Source organism: Xiphophorus couchianus, chromosome 9, assembly GCF_001444195.1.
Source record: "Xiphophorus couchianus chromosome 9, X_couchianus-1.0, whole genome shotgun sequence".
NCBI lineage: Eukaryota > Metazoa > Chordata > Actinopteri > Cyprinodontiformes > Poeciliidae > Xiphophorus > Xiphophorus couchianus.
Window position 1 is genome coordinate 11112877 of NC_040236.1, and position 21774 is coordinate 11134650.

A 21774-nucleotide genomic window follows, 5' to 3' on the forward strand; every position below is an offset into this window, starting at 1 on the left:
AAAAGCTTTCACAGAAATAGGTAGGCACAGTGACATTTTGTCATGTTCGCTGGTTTTAACAACGTCCATTCCGTGCAAGGCGGCGATATAGAAGCCCTGACAGCAAAGGCAGAGGCAGGCCATTTATACAGACGTCAAAAGATAAATGAGCCCCATTTTTAACACTTTTAGACCTAACATCAAAAAAAGAAAGGAATTATCATGGCGAATTGTGTCTGAAAGATAAATGTGTCCCACATTTAACTCTTTCACACCTAAGATAAAAAAAATAAATGAAGCATTATTTCAGAGAAACGTGTCCTAGACAGAGTTCAAAATAAACCTTTTTATTTTGAACCCTCAGAAAACTGGGAAAGGGTGTTTCCCAAAAACATGTCAAAGCATTCACAATTTATTTTGACAAAAAGCAACAACTTAAACCTAAACTGATCTTCAGAGTAACTTCCATGGGTACATGGACATAACTAACAACAGATTTTTAAAAACATAACTTCAGTTTTATACATAGCAAAATATATTGTAACCCAATGCAAATCAAAAATTAATTTACTTTTGAGCAAATCCCATTTGCGATCATTGGGAGTCATACTGGTCCTACTTATTTTAATTAAACAAAACAAGCTTTAATTATATATATTTGCTGTCTTTTTTACCCATAGCTGGCTTTCATTTGAGAAACTGGGAGACTAATTTGTTATCTTTATTTTTCCTAAATTAATTTGAAAAAAGATAAAGCTTACCAGTTCTCTTTTTCTCTTATGATGTTTGATGACATGTTGGAAAGCAACACGTTTCTCTAAGCTTTTACCAAGTCAAACAAACATAAAAATACAATTTTATTTTCAAAAGTCTTTTTATTTCAAGTTCCTTTTTTGTAACTCAGATTTTGTATCGGGGTTCTGATTCAGACTTCAGCTGCTTTGGCAAAGCAGTTCAGTTCATCAATATTTATCTCTTGTTAAAGATTCTGGGTCATTACTATGGTTTGACCTAAATAATTCTATTTTAGATCTGGTTGTATGTTTAAGGTCATCATCCTGCTGAAAGGCTAATGTCCACCCAAGTTTAAATGTTTTTGGAGCCTCCAACAGGTTTTCTTTCATCACTGACCTGTCCAAGAGTAAAGCAGATGGGATGGGAGTCAGATTTTAAGCCTGAGGATTTGGTTTGGAACAGGGAAAGGATAGTCTGTTCATAAAAACTGTGGAGTTAAAAGTGTCTCAGTGAAGAAACAGCTGAGCCCAAAAGGGAAGTTCTTTTGGTCACAAGACATCAGCTCTGATCAAAGAACAAGATTCTAGAAAGCTCTGTCATCTGAGAAGAGCTCGGAATAGAGGTGCTGCTTCTTTGCATCAAAAGGAGTCAGCAGAGATGGTTGGAACATCTGATCAGGATCCCTCATGGGCACCTCCCTCTGGAGCTTCTCCAGGCCTGTCCCTCTGGGATAAAGCCCTGGAGCAGACCCAAAACTTGCTGGAGGGACTCTGTCTCCCTTCTGGCCTGGGAATGACTTTGGGTTCCTCATAATGATCTGCATCTGCAGACGGTCACTGGGGAGAAAAATGTCTGGGTTCCTCTAATAGAATTATTGCCTCACTACTCGCTCTTGGAAAATGAAGGACAATGGATGGATGAAATTTTAAATGAGACATCTTATGGTTTTACTTTAACCATAAGATGCCAGTAAATCTAAAAAGGCAAAATCTTAGGAGTTCAATAATAGTAGTTATCCTGTGAACTAATTCTCCCACCTGAGTTAATGGTCTCTTCAGCTCCTCCAGAGTTACCAAAGGTCTCTTGGCTGCTTGATTTAAAGCTACCTTTCCTCAGCTGGTTTTGTGGAAGGTCATTTCCTGCTAGATTTGTATTTGTGATGTAATCTTTCCATTTTCAGAAAGACTAAAACATGGTCTTTGACATGATTACAACTTATTGTTTTACAACCAAATTTGAGAAATTAAAATAGATGTGAATCATTTGCCAGTCACTGCATAGACATAAAGATACAGTATTACCATAGACTTAAAACAAACTCAATTAAGCACTAGCCAAGGAGTTTGGATTCTGCTTTGCGACTCACCTTCCGCTGTTTGGTCGAGTCCAGCTTCACCAACCAATATGACGCCACCTTTGATTTATGGTATCTCCAGTTGTCGAGAATCTGTGCGATGAACATTAATGTTAAAGCTTTGGAAATGCTTGTTACAAACAAAAGCAAATACGTTATTAAAGACCATTTTATGAGATGGAAACTTCCAGTTGCATTAAACATAACCATCTTCTCTGAGCGTTCAAGGTTTCTACAGGCCTTTTGTTTACGTAGGAGCAGAGAGAAAACTATTAAGATAAATTTATTCATCTTTTAAACTTATTTTTTTAGACTTTAGATTATTCAGGATTTTTCTTTCTTTTTTCTTTCCAGTGAAACACTAGGTTAAAGAGTAGCAAAATATTTCCTTACAGAAATTAAAAACAAAAAACATTTTAGTAATATCAAAACAATATTTTAGATGGACTCATTATGGAAGACCTGTCAAACCCTGAAAACTGCAGTGTTGCTGGGTCTGTTTGATGGTTAATCTAATCGCCTTGTGCCTTCTTCAAATCGGTCCTCGTTACAATAGAGTTCCATGTTCAAACATGACAGCACCATTAGACACTGGGTTCCTTGCACAATATTTGCCACATCAAGCTACACAGGAAAGTACAAGGTGACAGACTGTTTACAGCAGCACAACACAGACTGTCTTATCTTGTTAGTGCTCTGAGTCCTGTCTTTATACTCTAATCCAGCAAAGATTTTAAAGCATTTTAAATCACACGTGATAATATTTCCTGTAACCAGAATTAGAAAATTCTTTCTCCTTCTCCTACGTATGGAGGTTATGCTGAAAAAAAAACCATCTTTGTATTTTTTGATACATTTAAAACCTGTGTGGGTACCAGTAATTCTCATTTTCTTACTTTTAGAACCAGAGTAACAGTGCATATTCGCCCATTGCTGCTGTTGCTAAGCCACACTTCCCCACTGATGTACTTATGTCACATAAGGTGCTAGATCCCCTGCAAAGAGGGCTCACAGTGGAAAGCTCCAGTGCAATTTACCTTTCTATTCTCACACACACATATCCACATACAAATGGGTTTCCAATGTTTTTTAAAAATTGTCATTTTGTAGGTTTGCTTTACCTCAGCCACTTGTTTAATGCTAACTGAAAGTGCACAGCTGGAATTCAGTATTTTTTGCATTGTGGGGACATTTGTTTCAAAGATTAAACCTTTACGTTTGTCTTAAAAAGGGCGCAACAAACAACAACAAAAAAAACTTTCTCTGCTGCTATGCTCTTTATTTTACATATCAAGATATGGGCACATTTTTCAGCAAAAAATGCACATAAGAAATGTCCCTTAACAGCGGAACCCTAAGTGGAACAAAAAAAGACTTTCAGTGAAAGATTATTGAGGCAATTACTCAGATACAAATATGCATTAAGCCTAATTAAACCTGAATTATTACAAAAACCCCCCAAAAAAGCTAAGTGAATACTTTTGAGATAAGGAATAAACAGTACAGGTGCAGTCTCTCAGCTGTGCCTTCATTTTTCATACAGGTGAAGTGGTAATTGTCTTTCACAAAAATAGTTTGGAATCTGTATTGCCTGTAGCAAGTTGTAATTTTAAATCATAACAAACACCTAAAATCCATTATTTGCTGATGAAAATCAGAGTCGTGTCAAGGAAAAGATTTTTCGGATTAATTCAGTAAAACAAAAGGAAGAGAAATTTGTATTGCTAAAACTGAAGTTGATTGTCGAAACGTGTGTCTCAGGTATCCTTAGATTTTATGCTATTTATACAACACGTTTCTGCAGAGAGTGCAGAAACATAGAGAAACCCTTCTTAGTACATAGAAAAGCTTCATCTCAGTAAACTTGAGCATCCCCAAAAGTGAATTTATAATTCTAAATCAAAAAGTGTTAATCTTATATAATAAAAAAAGGCCATTGCACAAAGAACGACCTATTTCAGACTGCATTTATTTTGATGATTATGGCTTACATGTAATAAAATTCCCAAATTAATTTTCTTATTAACTTTACATACAGAGATATTATTGCCTACTTGCTTTCACAGGTACACACTGCTTTCACATTATAGATTGAAGATGAGCTTAACAATTTGCAAGGGAGCCTGATATTATGTGCCTTTATTTTCATAAAATTAAACTTGACTATATTTGAGTTTTTTGCTAGCTGATTAACAAATGTACATGGATAAAAATAGTTAAAATATGCACCATCTGCACATACAGATTTAAAATAGAAGGACCCTCTCCTGTCAGTTTCCGTGCAATTACAAAGGAAGTGGCTGTGATTAACAGAAGGGAGTGGAGGAGAACAGCATTGGACTGCAGACAAACTGTTACTGAGTTCATTTCAAATATAGAGGAAGACAAGTCTGAACTGACATGCTATCGTAAAGTGAGACAAGGAGACGAATTGTAGCTACACTGTAAAAACAAACCAGGAAACAGAGAAATTCAAAGCATGTCTTGGCTTCTCATAATTTCCCTGTTTTTTTGTTGTTTTTTTTATCCCAGCATAAAACAGTTCAAAAAGAAAATTATATTAAACAAATCACCTGTCTATAAGAAATCTTTACCCACCTCGTCTAGCACTGCCTCAGCCTCTTCTTCAGTCTTCCCCGGAAATCTGATCCGCATGGCAGTGAGCGCTGAGAGGGTCTGACGCACCATTTCGACCTCCTGCTCCTTAGACTTCAAGTTTATCAATGGTTCACCCTAAAAACATGTACATGACAACTTAGAACAAAACTATACACACATCATCACTGACATGATGCTGCATTTGAATCTGCATTTGAATCCTTCTTTTACCAGGGGAGTGAATTAATAATACAACAAACAACTGCAATAAATATTCTAAAACTAGAATTGGACGCACAAATCTTTATTTATTGTGGATTTTCTCTAACCCAAACAATATCAAAATTAAGGATTAGATATACATCTAAGTATTAAATGTGTATATAATACATAATACATGATATATAATACCTAATATTATAAGCTTTTGGCTAAATTCTGGTTGGATTTTTGATCATTTTTTTTCTCAGGAGCTAATCCAAAATTTGCTGGTTTCCAGGTATCCCATTCCAGTAGCCTAAGTTGTGTAGTGAACAAATTCAAACATTACAATTATGAAATATGCAAACATTAAGAATTACTTTGGTGCTCCCATCTTGAAGTGCAGCTCCCTGTAAGTTAAGGCATACAGGGAGCCTGTATGCTCAATGTTGTTCATGCAACAGAAATGAGAGCAACATTTCTTTGTTTTACACACAAAGAAAAGAATTTTTTTTCAGTTTTGAAAATTAGAGAAATGGGATCCTTATTGAACGCACCTATTAAATTGCAGGCATATATACAGCTTTGGAAAAAAAAGAGACCACTGCACTGAATCTTATTGAAAACCTCATGGTTATTCTACCAAATATTGATTTCTGAACTTTTCCCAAGTTAAAACATTAGTATTGTTGTTTCTAAATGAATATTAACTTGTTTTCTTTGCATTACATGAGGTCTGAAAGCGCTGCATCTTTTTTGTTATTTTGACCATTTCTTGTTTTCTGTAAATAAATACTAAATTTTTGCTTGGAATTTCGGAGACATGTTCTCAGTAGTTCCTAGAATAAAAGAATAATGTTCATTTTAATAAATCATATGCCTATAAAAAGTAAAATCAGAGAAACTGATCATTTTAAGTGGTCTCTTAATTTTTTCCAGAGCCATATATGCGTGTGACTATATCTAAATTTGAGCTTACGTGAATTAGTCTACATTAAATTAAAATTACTGAAAAGAAATATTTTCAAAAATGTATTCCCTTTTCTTTCTACCTGGAAAAAACCCTAAAAAGAAATAAGTTAAAATGCATCTTTAAAAGTCATTCTTGACTATGTAAACTGCCTGGTTTCATTTTATTCAACAGTACTAAGAGAAGACAAGCTGTGAAAGAGGAAGGTAAATTGAAAAGGAAGGCAGAAAGCAACAGATGGGCACATTTGAAGGTCATTATCATGGGCTGCAGTAACCTGACATATGTGTTTTAAAAAATCAACAATACTGTTATAGTCAAATGAAAAACAGAAAAAATTAAGGTTTGCAGGTTGAACTAACTACTTAAAAATGAACTACGTAAGCATATTTTATAATTTAACACATCAAAGGTTTCTGCATAGGTATGTTGAGTGTCCTACCACATTAGAGTGGATAGTCCCCAGGCTGCTGCTGTGAGGGACACGGTGGGCGGAGCCACTACGGCTTAGCGAATGAGAGCGAATTGCAGCGGAGCTCAGAGTAGCGGAGCTCGGCCTGGCGATAGGCGTTGCCATCGGAATCATCGGAGATGGCCTGGTGGAAAATGGTCGCATCTCATTGGGTGACGGGAGGGAGGCAATGCACCGAGGGCAAGAGATAGAACGTCTGATTGGACCAGAAAGGGTTGGAGACACAGAGGGAGTAGTGCCTGTTTTGGGGGACTTGATTGGAGGTTTCCAGAACATGCGGCCTGTAAAGACACAGGAAACATTGAAACGAAAGTGTTTGAGATTGAGAAAACAGCTTTTCCCTCCTCAGATTTCACAATGTTTTTGTCAGGCTTTCAAGCTCTCTTGCTTGCTTTGCATCATTTGGCACCTACGTCATGAGATGAAGTGTGACACACTGACCCAGCGGTTCAGCTTTTGTGTTATTAGCAAGTCTGTCTTGTGTTGTCAATGCCAGAAATTTAACAGAAATCTGGTTCTTGTCAGGTCTGAGGGCAGATTAAGGAGCAGCTCTGTCTCAGACACACACACACACACACAAGTAAGCTCGTAGAAAATTACACAGAAAACCGTCACAGACTCGGTCTGGATACCGTTCCAGCTTGTCTATCAGCCAGTGTATTAGTGTGCGTCCGTCGTAAAGCAAGCTTACAAGTATGTGTGTTTGTGACTGCCGAATCTTCCAAAGTTTGGTCAGTGCCAACTGTGAGCATTATGGAGCTCAGTTGTAGCAGTCCTTTGGTGGCTTGGTAGGGAGAAAGACTTGGCAAGGTTGCTGTTTCTCTGTATACACCCACACACACACACACCCCAACACACATGCATACGCTTCCACAAAAAACTTTATTCTTTTCCATGATTTAGCCCCTTATTTTGTGACAAATTGAATAGGTTAATGCAAGACTCCTCTCCTTCAGCACTATAACTCAGCCCACAATGCAACCAGAGAATTTCTGAGCCAAGGTCAGTGCATTGACTTCTGTGAAAAGTGTTCTCTTTTCTCACTTCTAAGAGCAAAAACGTGATTCAGTACATGTGACTGTTGTGAATTGGAGGAAATGTATGAGGCTTATCACTCTTGCTATAAAATTATATAATTCCACATAAACCCTCAAGGTATTTTCAAGGTGTTTTACAAAAAGGTCTTTGCTTCTACTTCCATCAAAATTCTCCTGTTTATTTCTATGCCTAACTTCACCCCTCCTGTTCTCAAGTGAGTGCTGTGGCCCTTTCCATCGGCGATTGCATTCCTGAAAAATTGTTTCACCAACAAAGATGGGCAAAACTAGCCATATTGCTGAACTCACAAATAGGATTTTTCAGCAACAATAACGGAAGGAACATACATAAGTTATTGCATCGGGTAAGCATAACAACAAAGGACCTAATACCACCTTCTGAGAAGATCATACTTTGATTCTGACCTTTTTTGGATATGGACGTAAAAGAATTTGTTAAGTGATCCTTAGACACACTTAAAATAAGTAAAAGAGCTAATCAATCTAACCATAACACCTGGTAGCCATCTTCAGAACAAATAAAGCAAGTCAAAATACCAAAACACCCTGTTATAAAAATGCATTTAAAAAACCCTGCATTAATGTGGTTGCAAAACTTGCCTTCAATTTAAATTTATTTAAACATATTTTTATCAAATTTTGGCACTCATTCTTTTCAAGGTTTCCCCCGGAAAATGGTGGCTGGGTGCTAGGGCAGTCATTCATCCAGCGACCCATCGTCTTTTTGAGTTAAGAAATGTTTAAAGTTGACAGGAAATTTGAAAATATCACTTATAATTATGTGTTATTAAAAGATTGGAAGATGAATACCCAAACACCAACTATAAAGTCTTAAAAATGCAAGCATTTTAAAAAGACTTTTAAAAAATAAGCAATGCTTAGCCTGGTGGGGGGCACAAGAAAAGCCTGGTGGCCCACCAGGTTTATAATACACTGGGGGAAACCCTGCTTTTTGTACAAATTTAATAACTAAGTAAATCCAATTAAGCTGAAGTACAGGTTTACTGTCCAAGTTTGATTTTCTTGAGTATGTATCAATTGCATCCATTAAAATTTTGTTTTCAGTTGCATGGAACTGCAGTTGCCTTGGAGTAACAAGGCTCTGAATTCAAATCACAGCCAGGGTGTTTCTACGTGGAGTAAGCATGTACTCTGAATACATACATAGTTTCACTCCAGGTACATGCTAGGTTAATTGTCCTCTCAAAATGGCTCGTAGGAATGAGTATTTGCATGCATGAAAGTTTGTTCTGTGTCACTGTGTTGTCCTATGGTGAACTGGTGACCTGTCCAGGGTATACCCACGCCTCTCCTATTAACCACTAGGAATTGCCTACAGTCCCCTGAAGCACCACAAGAAATAAGTGAATATAGACAATGACTAAATGAAGGTAAGTTGTAGTTGTAGTTTTCTCTATAAGAGCTTATAGAGAAAATCAAAAGCCTCTTATTGAACAACAGAAGAATAGAGAAAAGTCAACAGCATTATGTGGAAATTATGAGAGAGAAACTACTCATTAGTCACTGGAGAATTGATGGGACAACAGTGACATTAGAAAACCTAAAGGCTGCTCCACATTTGCTAAAAAGACAAGATGATAACTGGTCAAGGAGGCTGCTAAGAGACCAGACGCAATACTGAATGAGCAGTTATTTTTTCATATATAAAAACCGGTTGTGTTACAAATGGACAGACAACCATTAGTTTTATTCACCTTATATCTGAACTATGAAGCAGGCTTACAAGGTTACAGCTTTTTCTTCCAAAGGAAACATCCAGATCTGACTGAACTCTATTCTGGTCTCCTTGTACTCAGCATCAACAAAATAATACCACCATACTCAGATGGAATTAGTTTCTGTGGTCAAGGTGGGAAAAACTGTCAGGTGTTTCAGAGACCAGTCAGTTTTGACCCAAACCTTTAGGAGTCTGAAAAATCTTTCTTAAAAAGTCAGACATGATAGAAGTTTGTTCCACAGAGGGGAAATCTAAGACATGAACTTTGTGAGTTTCTGCCAATCAATCAAGGAAAAGTCAAAAGGTTATTTCCAAACAGTTTGGAGTCCATCCATCTGTAATAAAATACTCACTGGAATAAAATATCAGAGAGAAATCCTCAAAAATAACCAGTAACTACAACTGAATCCTCACAACCCATCTTATAGGCTTTGATGGTAAAATTCATGATGGTACAATTAAAAAAGAACAGTAGAGTTTGGCATGTATTTTAGTGATACAGTAGATATGAAGTCATATCTATAGTACTGTTATGCATCAGTAAATTTATTGCTATGTAGAAAGTAAGAAATAGCACAAGTGTATGACACAAAGCTGTATATGAATGCATCACATTCATTTTAAAGTATGTGCAAATTTGAATTTCTCTCTACCACATTTTAAAACCACTAGACAGTTAGTCTCAATCCATAAAACCTCACATTAAACCTTGGGTACACCAAACTAGTACCAGATTTGACCCAATATTTTCTTCAAAACTTCTCAATATTTTCTGTCACAGACTTAAAGTGTCGGAAACACTCATCAGAACTTTTTTTACCGCATTGACATAATAGCGTCAAGCAGTTGCTACAGTTTTATCAGCTTTAAATCCATAATGTCCCAAAGTTGCTCAACTGGGCTGAGAACCAGATCACAACTCATTATAATATTCAAGAAATCACTTTGAGAAGATGGGCACTTTGTGGTCATAAACAGATGGGTATGGTCAGCAAAAATATGCAGTAGAGTTTAAATTTTGCTTAGCTGGCACTAATGTGCCCAAAGTGAGCCAAGAAGACGTCCCCCATTCCCTCATCAGGCTAAACTGTTGATAGCAGAATGAATTCATATTTTTGGGGGGGTTTCCCATATCATGACCTGAACATCTAAATGCTGGGGCTGACATTGAACCAAGTACATCTTTTTCCAATGTGTTTTTGTAAAATTTTGGAGAGCCTGTGTAAATTCTATCATTATTGTTTTCACAACCTGTGGTTATTTGAGCCATTGTTCCTTTTCTACACTTTGAACCAATCTGATGATTCTCCTTTGACCTCTGATGTCAAAAAGGTATTTTTATCAGCATGACTGCCACTCAGTGGAAATATTTTGAGAGATGGTTGTGAGTGAAAACCCTAGTAGATCAGCATTTGAAAACAATGTTCATGTTTGTTCAAAGTCACTTAAAACTCCCTTTTTTCTCATTCTCCATGCTTCATTCAGCTGCTGTCATATGATTAGACAGTATGCTATCGACTGCACAGGTGTACTTATTAAAATGGCAAATGAGTGTATACTGGCAGTTAGTCACTTCCACTTAAAAAATTGTTGTTGCCTTGGATGACTAAATTTTTTAAAAGCGTGAAAGGAAGTATTTTGTCTTTATTACTCTTAAAAAGTGTTTTATGAGAGAAAACAAAAAATAAGGAATAGTTTGCAAAGGTGTTTCGATTATCCAGCAGAGTGCTTTGACAACCTTGTTTCAGAAACTTTTATTTATTCATTCTACCTGTTAAGTGTTTATAGGTCAGGTCATTTAATGACTTATGTGAACTGCTTCACTGAGGTGAAGATATTTGCAGTAAAGTTATATTTTTAACAGAGTTAGAGACATTTTAAAAGTTGTACATTGTACAGTTAGTCCAATTGTAAAGTCTGTAGCCTATCTAGGATCACTGACCTCAAGTCATCTTTTTTCACCTTTAACATGACTCTAGTAATCAGGCCAAAACGTAAACAGTCTAACTATTGATTTATACTGTCTGCTGTAGAAATACTGGCTCACTTATTTCCACCATTTGTACCAGAAAAACTGATTTTTAACTTAATTAGCCCAGTCTAATTAATAACTTAGATTTTTATTTTCAAATTAATATCAACTCTTAATTTTTCAGTTTTGACAAAAACAGTGAACATTATTTTTTAATAATATTTGTTTACCTGCATAAAGCTTTAGTTCAATCATCCAGAGTTTTGATTAGCCTCAATAAATTTTTAATTGCCTCATCTGCCAATATTTTTTTTATGTTTCTCTAGGCCTCTATTGTTCATGGTAACTGCAATTTCTTTTTTATGTTGGCAAACAGACAAAAAAACAAGAACCTTGCAATCAAATGTCACACTCTGCCTTTCTAATAAGGCAGTCCCAGACCCTTTGCCCTACCTGAGCGCTCAGCCACGTTTTTCTCCTTGCTTTCACTGAGATCATAGGAGACCTTCTTCTCGCCTCTCTTTTCTTTAATTCCCACTTCTTCTGTTTTTCTTGTCTCCTCTTCCTCTTCTTCATTGGACGAGGAGCATGAATTATCTTCGCTGCTGCCACTGGAGAAGTCAGCCAGGTAGTCTGGTCGTTGGCTTCTTGGCGTCTGGCTGCATTCCGGCATGGCGGTCAAGGGCTGGGAACAACAAAGAAACAGATGCTCAGCACATACTCTACACATAACAGCAGAATATAACAATGAACATGCATTGGACAAAGTCATTAATCTTGACAAATAAGTTACCAGACACACCATTACAACACTGACTTTCAAGAGAAAACAATTCAAATGTTCCACATTATGTCCCATGACAACCACAAACCTGAAAGTATTTCTGTAGGATTTCATGTGACAGCATCACACAAAGTAGTGCATATCTCTTAAGTGGAAGGGAAAATGTAAAAAAGAGCAAAGGAAATCCATAGTTTAGGACAGTTGGAGCAATCTGCTTATAAGACCACTATTGGTTGTTTACTTTAATAGCATGGTCTCAAAGAGTACCAAGAAAAAATGAGGACTTAATTATGGAAGTCCTCCTTCCATAATGACAGTTGTGAAAACTTTAGGTTAAGGATATGACCTCTGTTCTCTGAGCAGTAATGTACTCTTCATGAACTTGCAGACCAGCAAGTGCTGCCTCACTGTTTTGTTGCTAAAGCCTGCATGGCAAGCTAAATAGCCACCAAATATACTTTGGCATTGGAAAATGTGTCTGTCCCAGCAATGAGGTTGCCTCACAAGTTCTAGTCAGTGGCTTGGTCCTGTCCATGCTGAGCATAGATACATGCTTCATGACTATATAAGCTTTGTTAAAGAAAAAGGTTGAAGCAGATGGGTTCAGTTAGTGTGGTGACCAGTTACAACTGTAACTTTCAGGACCTTGCATGGCAAAGCTCCTCGTCATACGGATTAAAGCCACCTACTCCAACTCCAGCCATCAGGTGTTCAAACTTATTTACTATCAGTCTTAAGGGAAAAATATGGAAGTCTGAACTCTTCAAGTTGGAGTCCAACTTGGACTCATAAGGACGCAAGAGTGGAAGGTTTTACCTGTGTTAGAAGATTTTACTCATAGAATCAGTGCAACCACTAATAACTGAAATGTTCTAGCTTGAAATGTTCTAGCAATTTACATGTATATAAAAGAGCAATGTTAAGCTCTTATTCATTCTTCAACAGTTGTTGTTTTCCTTCTATTCTTCAAATAAATGGATAAAATGTTGAGTACATGAGAGCTTTTGATAACATGGAGAGTTTTCTTAACAAAATATTACCTTAGATATTTTCATCTTCTCATCTCTATGACTGTGCATGTAAAGCTCATGTAAAGCATGAGCTTTACATTGAGCTCACAATGTAAAGAAGTAAACAGAAGTTTTAAGTTTAATGTTAATTATATATCTCCCATTTTGAAAGGGGGACACAATGAGGACATTGATAAAGCTTTTCTTCATCTGTTATTCAGTGTTCGGGTCTGGCATTGCTGTAAGGCCACCCAAATTAATAAGCAGGAAGTGATCATGGGTCTGAAAGAGTCACCGCTGGGTAGTCGTGTGGGTGAGTGATAGAGGAGGCTAGAGACAGAGAGAGATTAAATACATGAGAAGAGAATAACAAGGGAAGATTGGAACATCAGATTGATAAGGTGAGATATAAAGAGAGGAACAAGGTGAATCTCAGCAGTGGCAGCAGAAAGGAATGAATAGAAGCACAGAGGAGGGACAGAATACGCAAACAGAGGTGGAAATGAACTCAGAAAGGCAATGATTTTGGATATGGAGACTAGATGAAAAGCATGCATGGAGAGACAGTCCCTCATCAGTGAAAAGAGAGACAAAAATGAGAGATCAGACACTAAAAATAAGATGAAATTTTGGTGAGAATAGCAATCATTCTGAACAAGGAACCAAGCAGTAGGGTAGGGAAAGAGAGTATCAATCACAAGCGTAAGAACAGTAGATCAAAATTAGGATTTGGAGACAAAAAGCAATTAAAAAGGCTTATAAACCTCCCTGCCATTCTTTTTCTCAACTTCCTGTCCCGTCTGCCTTAACATTTCCTTCGCTGACAGAAACATCAGTGCCATGTCTTTCCTTCAAAATCCTATCTAACTCCACTCATCGCGCTTTCACATTCTGCTTAGTTCAGCTCCACCAGATGGCTTGTAAGCAACTCACCCTCGAGAGGGAATCTATCCGTCACAGCACTTTACTTCCCTGTTACCGATGTCTCTCTCCATACGTTCTGCAACATCGAAGCTGACGGGTCCGAAATTAATTTGGACAACAGTGATTGTGTCTGAACAAGTTCTCATTCTGGCTCGGGCCTCACAAATGTAAGGGCTGAACTTCAACGTCTGGTCCCTAACACACTCCTCAAGTGTTCCAGTCAATTTAGCCCTCGAATGAGGGATGATGTACACGCACCCAAAAGAGAGAGGGATGGAGAGGTGAACGGAGGAGAGTGGAGCAAGTTGATGGAGGGAGTAATGTGCTGTCGCAGGAAATTGAAGGGGCTTACAGGTGGATGTGACAGAGAGGAAAAAGAAGAGAATGATAGACAGAGAGAAGGATAGCAAGGGGGTGCAAGTGGGGGAGCGTAGGTGAAACAGGCTGACAGCTGTCCCCTTAGGGAGTTGGGTCCCTTCTTTGGGCCTCTTTCTGATTCCTTTCTTTCTTTCCAAAGCTGCTAGACAGCCACAACCCCCATTCCCCTCAATCCTCATCACCACCACCTTTATTTTTCTGAATCACGTCCGATGTGCTTTCTCAGAGGGTTAGCTCCAGGCATCTGACTACCTCCATCCCTTTCTCTCTGGCACTCGTCTTTTTTGAAGGTCCCATGAGGCATCTGGACCCTATGCACTCTGTGCTCAGTGTCTCCCAACCTCTCTCCCTTTCACCCACCTTTGGGCCTCGTTGCCTGGAGGATTTGCCCGTCAGCTTCTCGTCATCCAGCTCACATCGTTCCAGGAGATCCAGTATATCTTCTTCCTGCACGTTAATACATACAGGCAGCTCAGTTTAGATCAGTTAAACACATTTTTAAAAACTCATTAGTCAGGATAGTTTAATCTTTTGGATACACTTATAGAGTAATAATTATGATTTGACATGTCTCTGGATTGTCAAATTCTTCAATTAATGTAAAAGTAAAGAAAAGCCTAAACTTCACACTTTTATATATGCGCCTTGTCTGGGGAGATTGGAAAAGATACACTGATTCTTCGCTGAGCTGAGCTCATTGAGAGAGAATTAATAAAAAGAGGAGCTTCATGGCCTTCACCAGCATGCACAAGCCTGGTCCAGTTGGCAGCTGTTGAAATGCAGGCAAAGATTATCAATGTTGTTTAAGGCAGGGAAATAACAGGCTTCCACTTGCTGCTCAAATCCAATGTGATTGTCAGCTGGCCGCTGGCTCACTGGATTCACTCTGGTAGAATTAATACTTTTGAGTGTGTGAAAGCTTGGATGGTGGGACATGCCATTCTGGACACAGATGGCTTAAATGCCATATGTTTCATATGTGGATTCACTTTCAATCTGTCCATGACTTCTAATTTGCCTATATGTTTGGATTGAATTGACTTTTTTCTGTAAAGTGCCTTGAGAAAATGTTTGTTGCAAATTGGCACTGCGTAAAAAAAAATTGAATTAAATAAACTGAATTAATTAAAGAAAGTCAGAATAGAATTGGAGACCAACCGGAGTTGATTCATTTTGGAAACATGCTTTACATTTTTTATGCATTTATTTTTAGTTGTTCTGCGGGCCATCTCTATTGACACTCCTGGTAAAACGTGCAAGAGGCCTTACAGTAATAACATGAAGTAAAAATAATTTAAAAAATACTTGGATGCAGTTAACAAGGAATAAAATCCAACACAATCACTGGTAGCACAGACTTTGATAGCCCTCCTGACAAAACAACTTTTTGCCACTAAGCTATTATTAGTTATCTCCTAGCTTTCCATGGTTAGAGTATATAAGCAGAGTGATCTGTGTACAAGGAAAGTCTTGAGTCCTCCTGCTTTATTTAGCCTTATTTGACTAATGCACATGTCTCCAGTTAAAGCCCCAGAAGAATTGAGCAAACTACATATTTATATTTTTAATAGTAAAAAAGAGAGTTTTTTGTGGTGTTGTTCCTAAATAACTGGTTGGCATGTAGATAGTGTCTTAAGGTTGCTATGGAGACTTGGTAAACCCAGGTTGGCACTCTTTGCTCTAATGTAATTTTGAGATTTTTTTAAACCTAATTCTTCTTACTGTGAACCAAACAGGATATGTTTGGTTCCTCCCAATTGTCCAGAAGCCAATGAAACAGAAAACCATAGACTACATGCCAGTGATTCTAATTAACCGATCACCCTAAAAAAATAGAAGAGAAATTGAACAAAAGCGTTCCATACATTTTGTCTAGAGCCATGTTTTTCAACCATGGTCTTGAAGCCACACTGCCCAGCATGTTTTAGATGTTTCCCTGCTCCAGCATAGCTGATTTCAAATTGATGGCCAATTAACAGGCTTTTGTTGTCTCCATCAAGTGTGTCAAAGCAGATAAACATCTAAAACATGCAGGGCAGTGTGCCTTGACAACCAAAGTAAGAAAACATTCTTCTAGAGAAATAGCAGAAGTTGATTGAAAACACATTTTTCTTCCTCAAAATAAAATAATCTCAAATAGAAGTTGAGATTTTTCAAAACAGTATGCAGTGAAATTATGCTACGATGACAAAATAATAATAATAATAATAATAATCATCATTTATTTGAGGTAGGTCCAAGACCAGGATTATCATTTTTTTAAGGTAGATTTGAACCATGTTGTCTGTACTGATATTTTCAGATTGCATAGTATAATCTGCACTACTGATGCCTACTGTATGCCAACAGTAAATCACCCCAACAGACTCCCTCTAATGTAATAAAACGTAATAAACTAACACATTGCGGGAACCCATTCTAAAAATGAGGCCGCCTCCTGTAACTTTGCAGCACTAAATGGTTTTTTAAGCAGCCTTGAAAAGCCAGGAACTAAACTTTTAACTTTTTACAATGTAGTAATTATTATAGGGAAAATGTTACTTTGCCTTGCTTTGTGGAATTATTTACAAATTACAGGCAATAAAAATCTGCTGCCAACTCAATAAGCTTTTATGAGGTGAAAGCTTTCCCCACCCACTGTGGTTTAAAAATCACTGGAGGCCCATTACCTTGTTAAATACCAGCAAGTGGATTACACCAATGTTTTGACATGTTTTTACATTAGAGGAGAAAACCCAACTTGACATATATGCAGAAATTACACATGAAGTAAAAGTTATTTATTTTCTCTTAATTTTAGCTGGTTTTAATTTTCTATTGGAAATAACTTATTTCTTGTAATCACTTATACTATATCTATTTCATGAAAAGATAGACTTGCCCTTTGTCTGAATTTGTCTCACTGCACATATTAAGAATTCTGTATAAAGTAAAATTTAACATCAATTAACACTAGTGTTAACACTAATATTTGTAAATCCCAAAGTGATGTTTGCTTTTAACGTTCTAACATATTTTTCTGTGGTACAGAACAAAAGCTCAGGAATGAGGTTGGCAAAATCCCATGAAGATTGAAAACCAAAAGAAGACCATCAAGAGAATCAGGAGAATAATAGAACCATGACGGCATAAAAGAAGAGGAAGGAACAAGAAGTTCTGCTATAGCACTGGGAGAATGAAATACTGGAGCAATAACTAAATGAGCAGCAGCTGAGGATGACAAGAGGTGCTGAAATTAAGGCTAAACAACACAAATACACAATGATCTTAAATCCTAATAACAAGCAGAAAATTTATGCAAATCAAGGGTTGTCCACAAAGGCAGCTGGGATGCGTAATACTAATGCTGATCACCTCATATGTATGCTTTTTAAACCTTCATCATGCGTTTATAGCCATTTGTTTCCTTTAGATTCCTAGTTCCCTTCATTTACTTTTTTTATTATCTAAAAAACAAAAAATACATTTATGTCTATACTCAAGCTTTTCATTCCTTTATACAATATACAACACTATAACATACTCATTTTTGTTTTCTTCATGTAAAGCACTTAGAATTGTCTTGTTACTGAAATGTGTAATACAAATTAACTTGCCTTGCTTTTCTTTCTAAACTCAGGTAACCCTGAACTGCAAACAGCATCATCGTGCTCCAGTAATTTGTGAGAGCAACAACATTGAAAAGAAAATCCATTTAAATTTAGAGTGAATATTCATTGTACAATAAAACCTACTTTCACATCAGATTTATCTTTAGTTTAAAAAATTGGCCAAAATGAGCTGTTTTAATATCCATGCTTAACTGCTGCATTTGCTGTACTTGCCTCTTGGAAACGTTGGATTCACGTTTGTTAAGACTGCGTGCTTACATGCTTTTTTTAAGTTTCTGACAGAAAACCACAGGCTGCTCTGACAACATCCTGTTTCTCATTTTCATTATTCCTAAAAGTGAAGGAATAGAAAGACATCGTCTGAGGAGTGGAAAAGATATATAGCCAACAACAGAGCTAATAATCTGATGCATACCTTTCAACCTAACTGTAATGGAAGTGTGGAGAAGGGTGATGCAAACTCTGTGGAAAACAGTGTAACTCATTGCTGAAACGTCTCTGGCACAGCAAGCTGAAAGCAAGAGGGTGCTCTGCAGTCAATCAATGTTTTTTTTTTATTTCTAGGAATACAACACAGACTCTGGCTTCTTTGATAGTGTGACAGTCCGTGACTTTTTTTCAATTCGTGGCCGTGAGAAGCTCACAAAGCCAGCAAACAAAAGTGTTGTGGGTCCAAAAACTGTCAGACAGAAACATCGATTGTTTGCTTGCAATGAAAGAACGACCCTAGACAGGGCCAGTGATGACTTTTTTAGGAAAAACAACAATAAAAAAATAAATAAACTTATATATATATATATATATATATATATATACTGGCGACCAGTCCAAGGTGACCCTGCCTCTCACCCGAAACGTTAGCTGGAGATAGGCACCAGCACTCCTCCTGACCCCACTAGGGACAAAGGTTTTAGAAAATGGATGGATATATATATATATATATATATATATGTATATATGTATATACACACACTGTACATTGGTAAATTGACGCTTAATTGTGGTCAAATTGATATCTACAAATGCCAATGTCTAACAAACTAAGTTCAGAGTCCCCATGATTTTCCATTTCAAAATTCAATACTTCTCTAATTTCAATCTTCTGATTTCTAATTAAATTTCCTGGCCCCTTTTGCTAACCAAGTACAACCAAATTCTAAAAACAGTGCCCTGAAAAAGTATTTACCTTAGATCTCTTTAGATTTCTTCACACTTCAACGCTTCAGATCATCAATAAATTTTAACAGACAAAGATAAGTAAATAGTTTTCAAATGATTTAATTTATTTAGAGATTAAAGGTATCCAAACCAACTTCGCCCTATGTGAAAATATACTTGTACCTCCTGCGTTTCTATATTGTGAATTAGTTGTCATTACTCACAGGTATTTGTTTAATTTCAAATATCTGTGAGTATTTGAAATTTCCCGAGTCATTTCAAGATGACTCGTGAAATTACAGATCAATAACAGTTAAGAGCATTAGCTAATCTTAAAATAAAAACAACAGAGACAGAAACTGAAATGCAACATATCATGCCAGTAAATTAAGAAATTTAGGAAGATTATAAACAAGTGATTTCCTATGAGTCTGGAAAGGGTTTGGAAATGTTAGGGATCCCAAAGAACCACAGTGACAAAATAACTTATAACGACATCTAAAGCACTAATGGTCTCTCTTACCATTAGTGGTAAGAGAGACCACTAATGGTAACAAACTAAGTTCAGAGTTTGTGGTAATGGGAAGTGGTCTTACCACTTACCATAGTAAGTGGTAAGTGGAAAGACTTACCACTGAAGTGTAGCTACAGTGTAAGCTGGTAGCTGGAAGTGTAGCTACCAGCTTACACTGTACCTACACTTCAGTTACGGTGTAAGCTACAGTTCTCATACTATTTCAGAGAAACAGTGCTTTCAGTGTTAATAATAAAACAAAGAGAAGGAGGTATAGTTGCCACTGAATAACTTCATAATATTATACTAAAATCCCCAAAATAAGGCATATAGCTGTAAAAAGTTAATTAAAGACATTTTATGTTTTGATAAACCTTGTCATCCACATAAAAACACAATTTTTTAGTTTTCAATGGAACTAAGCTCACTGCAAATTGCCTTCTCACAAACAATACCAGCTCTTTATGCTGCCAAAAGGTGCACTCAAGTGAGCATCTGCCAAATATAGTCTATATGACAAAAGATCTGCTCGTCTGCATTGTAATTAGTAATATAAAGGCATCTGGAAACAGAACTGATTTTTCCAAACATTTTTGTCTTTCTCCATACTTTTCCATAACCAAAAACACGAAAACCAATGAGTTTATATGCCTTTTTTTAGAACACTTCAGCTACGGTATAAGCTGCAGTTCTCACACTATTTCACAGAAACAGTGTTTTCCGGAAGTGATTATGTTGCAAAGGAACCTTTGGTCTTCTGATTATATGGTAATAAAATACCATATGATTACATTTGTTATTAAATGTGATGTATGGAAAACAAATTGAAAGCAGGCGACACACGATGCAAAAAGGCATATCTGCATCAGCATGAAATGCACTACGTTTGTGCCGATCATTATCAGACTGAACTTCAGGAACCTTCCTTCTTTCTGATAAATAGCCCAGATTAGTATTTCACACTGTGTCCCTTAATGAGGACAGTTCAGTTGTTAGACATGATTGTGGTGGCAGATAGCAAGCTGCAGAGCGACTCTCTCTTCCTTCTGGCTTTGAACAAAATCCCTGTCTCTGTACTGGCCAAATTAAAAATGTGTTCTTTTTTGACTCAGCCTGAACTTTGATTCATATCTTTATGAAGTTCCTCTGCAGTGACACCATTCGTAGAAAAAAATCAAAACACACACACAATAGTCTTTAGAGACGAAAATGGCAAAAGGTCAGAAACAGTGACCTTTCTGAAAGGACATGTTGCAATTTTCACTCCTATGAAAATTGCAACATGTCCTTATGGATGATGTGAAAATAATTTCTTGCATCAATACATTTCTTAAAAATCCTAAGTTTAAGTATCTGCCTTCTAAATGTACTTCTATTTTTCTGCTTAGTGCTCCCCACTTCAGTTTTCAGCATCATTGTTTTACTATTCTTGAACACATAGGCATGACAGAAAACTGCTGTTAAAGTCTCTTGTAAAGTTTTTTAAAGGTTGTTTTTACAGATCAGAAAAATGGAAAAAAAAGCTACTATTTCTCTCAGTTACTTGTCATTTTGTCCTACTGCACTCTCTTTCATATCCCCTTTTATAATTTAAAAAAAAGTATAGAGCTCTCAGTCAGTTTCAATGCTCTGTTTATCATCATAACTTCAACTTCACACCTGGGCAAAAGCAGCATTACTCAAAACCACAGATGAGCCTCTGGCGCAAGAAAACATTACTTCCTAACCCTGTGAAATTATCAAATTCTGAGAGCATGTTATAGGACTTTTATTTCAACATGTTAAATGTGTCCTTATACGTTCAAAGTCTTACTCTTTAACATACAGCAAGAAAATAAAACATATGTGGGAAGCAACTGTTACTCACTCAGAACTGATGCTGTCAGAAAGACATAAGAAAAGCAAAAGATCCAGAAAGAGGACCGACGGAAGAGTGAGTGGTGTCGAAGTGAAGAAAGAACCAAACATAACATTGTTCTGTGGGATTTGATTTTCCTTTTTAAAATCATGCACTACACAATAAATATTTGTGAAGAGACAGTATGAATGACAGTAAGCACATATTGTGCTCTGCTTTCCTGCATATCGTCAAACTTCCTAACAAAAACTATGGACTGCAACATACTCCGCATTATTTGCACATCCCTAATCGTCTCTGTGGGCAGAATCTTAATAGAAATGTGCGTGTATGTTCCTCTGCTTCCTGCCCACAGATGCCTGACTGCTATGCGTGTGTGTGTGTTCAGGTGTGGATCTCTGCAGGTTCCTACAGCATGTGTTTGTGTGAGTGTGTGTGTCCGTGACAGTCTGCCACTGAT

At 37.0% G+C, this 21774-nt stretch overlaps 1 protein-coding gene across 6 annotated transcripts in view; it reads right to left on the reverse strand.

Annotated features, from left to right (window-relative positions):
• ttll7 (tubulin tyrosine ligase-like family, member 7) overlaps positions 1-21774 on the reverse strand; it is an 87749-nt gene that overhangs the window by 16775 nt on the left and 49200 nt on the right. For all 6 annotated transcript variants that reach the window (XM_028028399.1, XM_028028400.1, XM_028028397.1 and 3 more), the window contains exons 14-18: positions 14534-14620; positions 11531-11762; positions 6280-6590; positions 4667-4801; positions 2081-2161 (exon numbers count right to left, since the gene is read on the reverse strand). In XM_028028399.1, coding sequence (XP_027884200.1) covers positions 2081-2161; positions 4667-4801; positions 6280-6590; positions 11531-11762; positions 14534-14620 — 846 coding nt within the window. The remainder of the gene's footprint in view (positions 1-2080; positions 2162-4666; positions 4802-6279; positions 6591-11530; positions 11763-14533; positions 14621-21774) is intronic.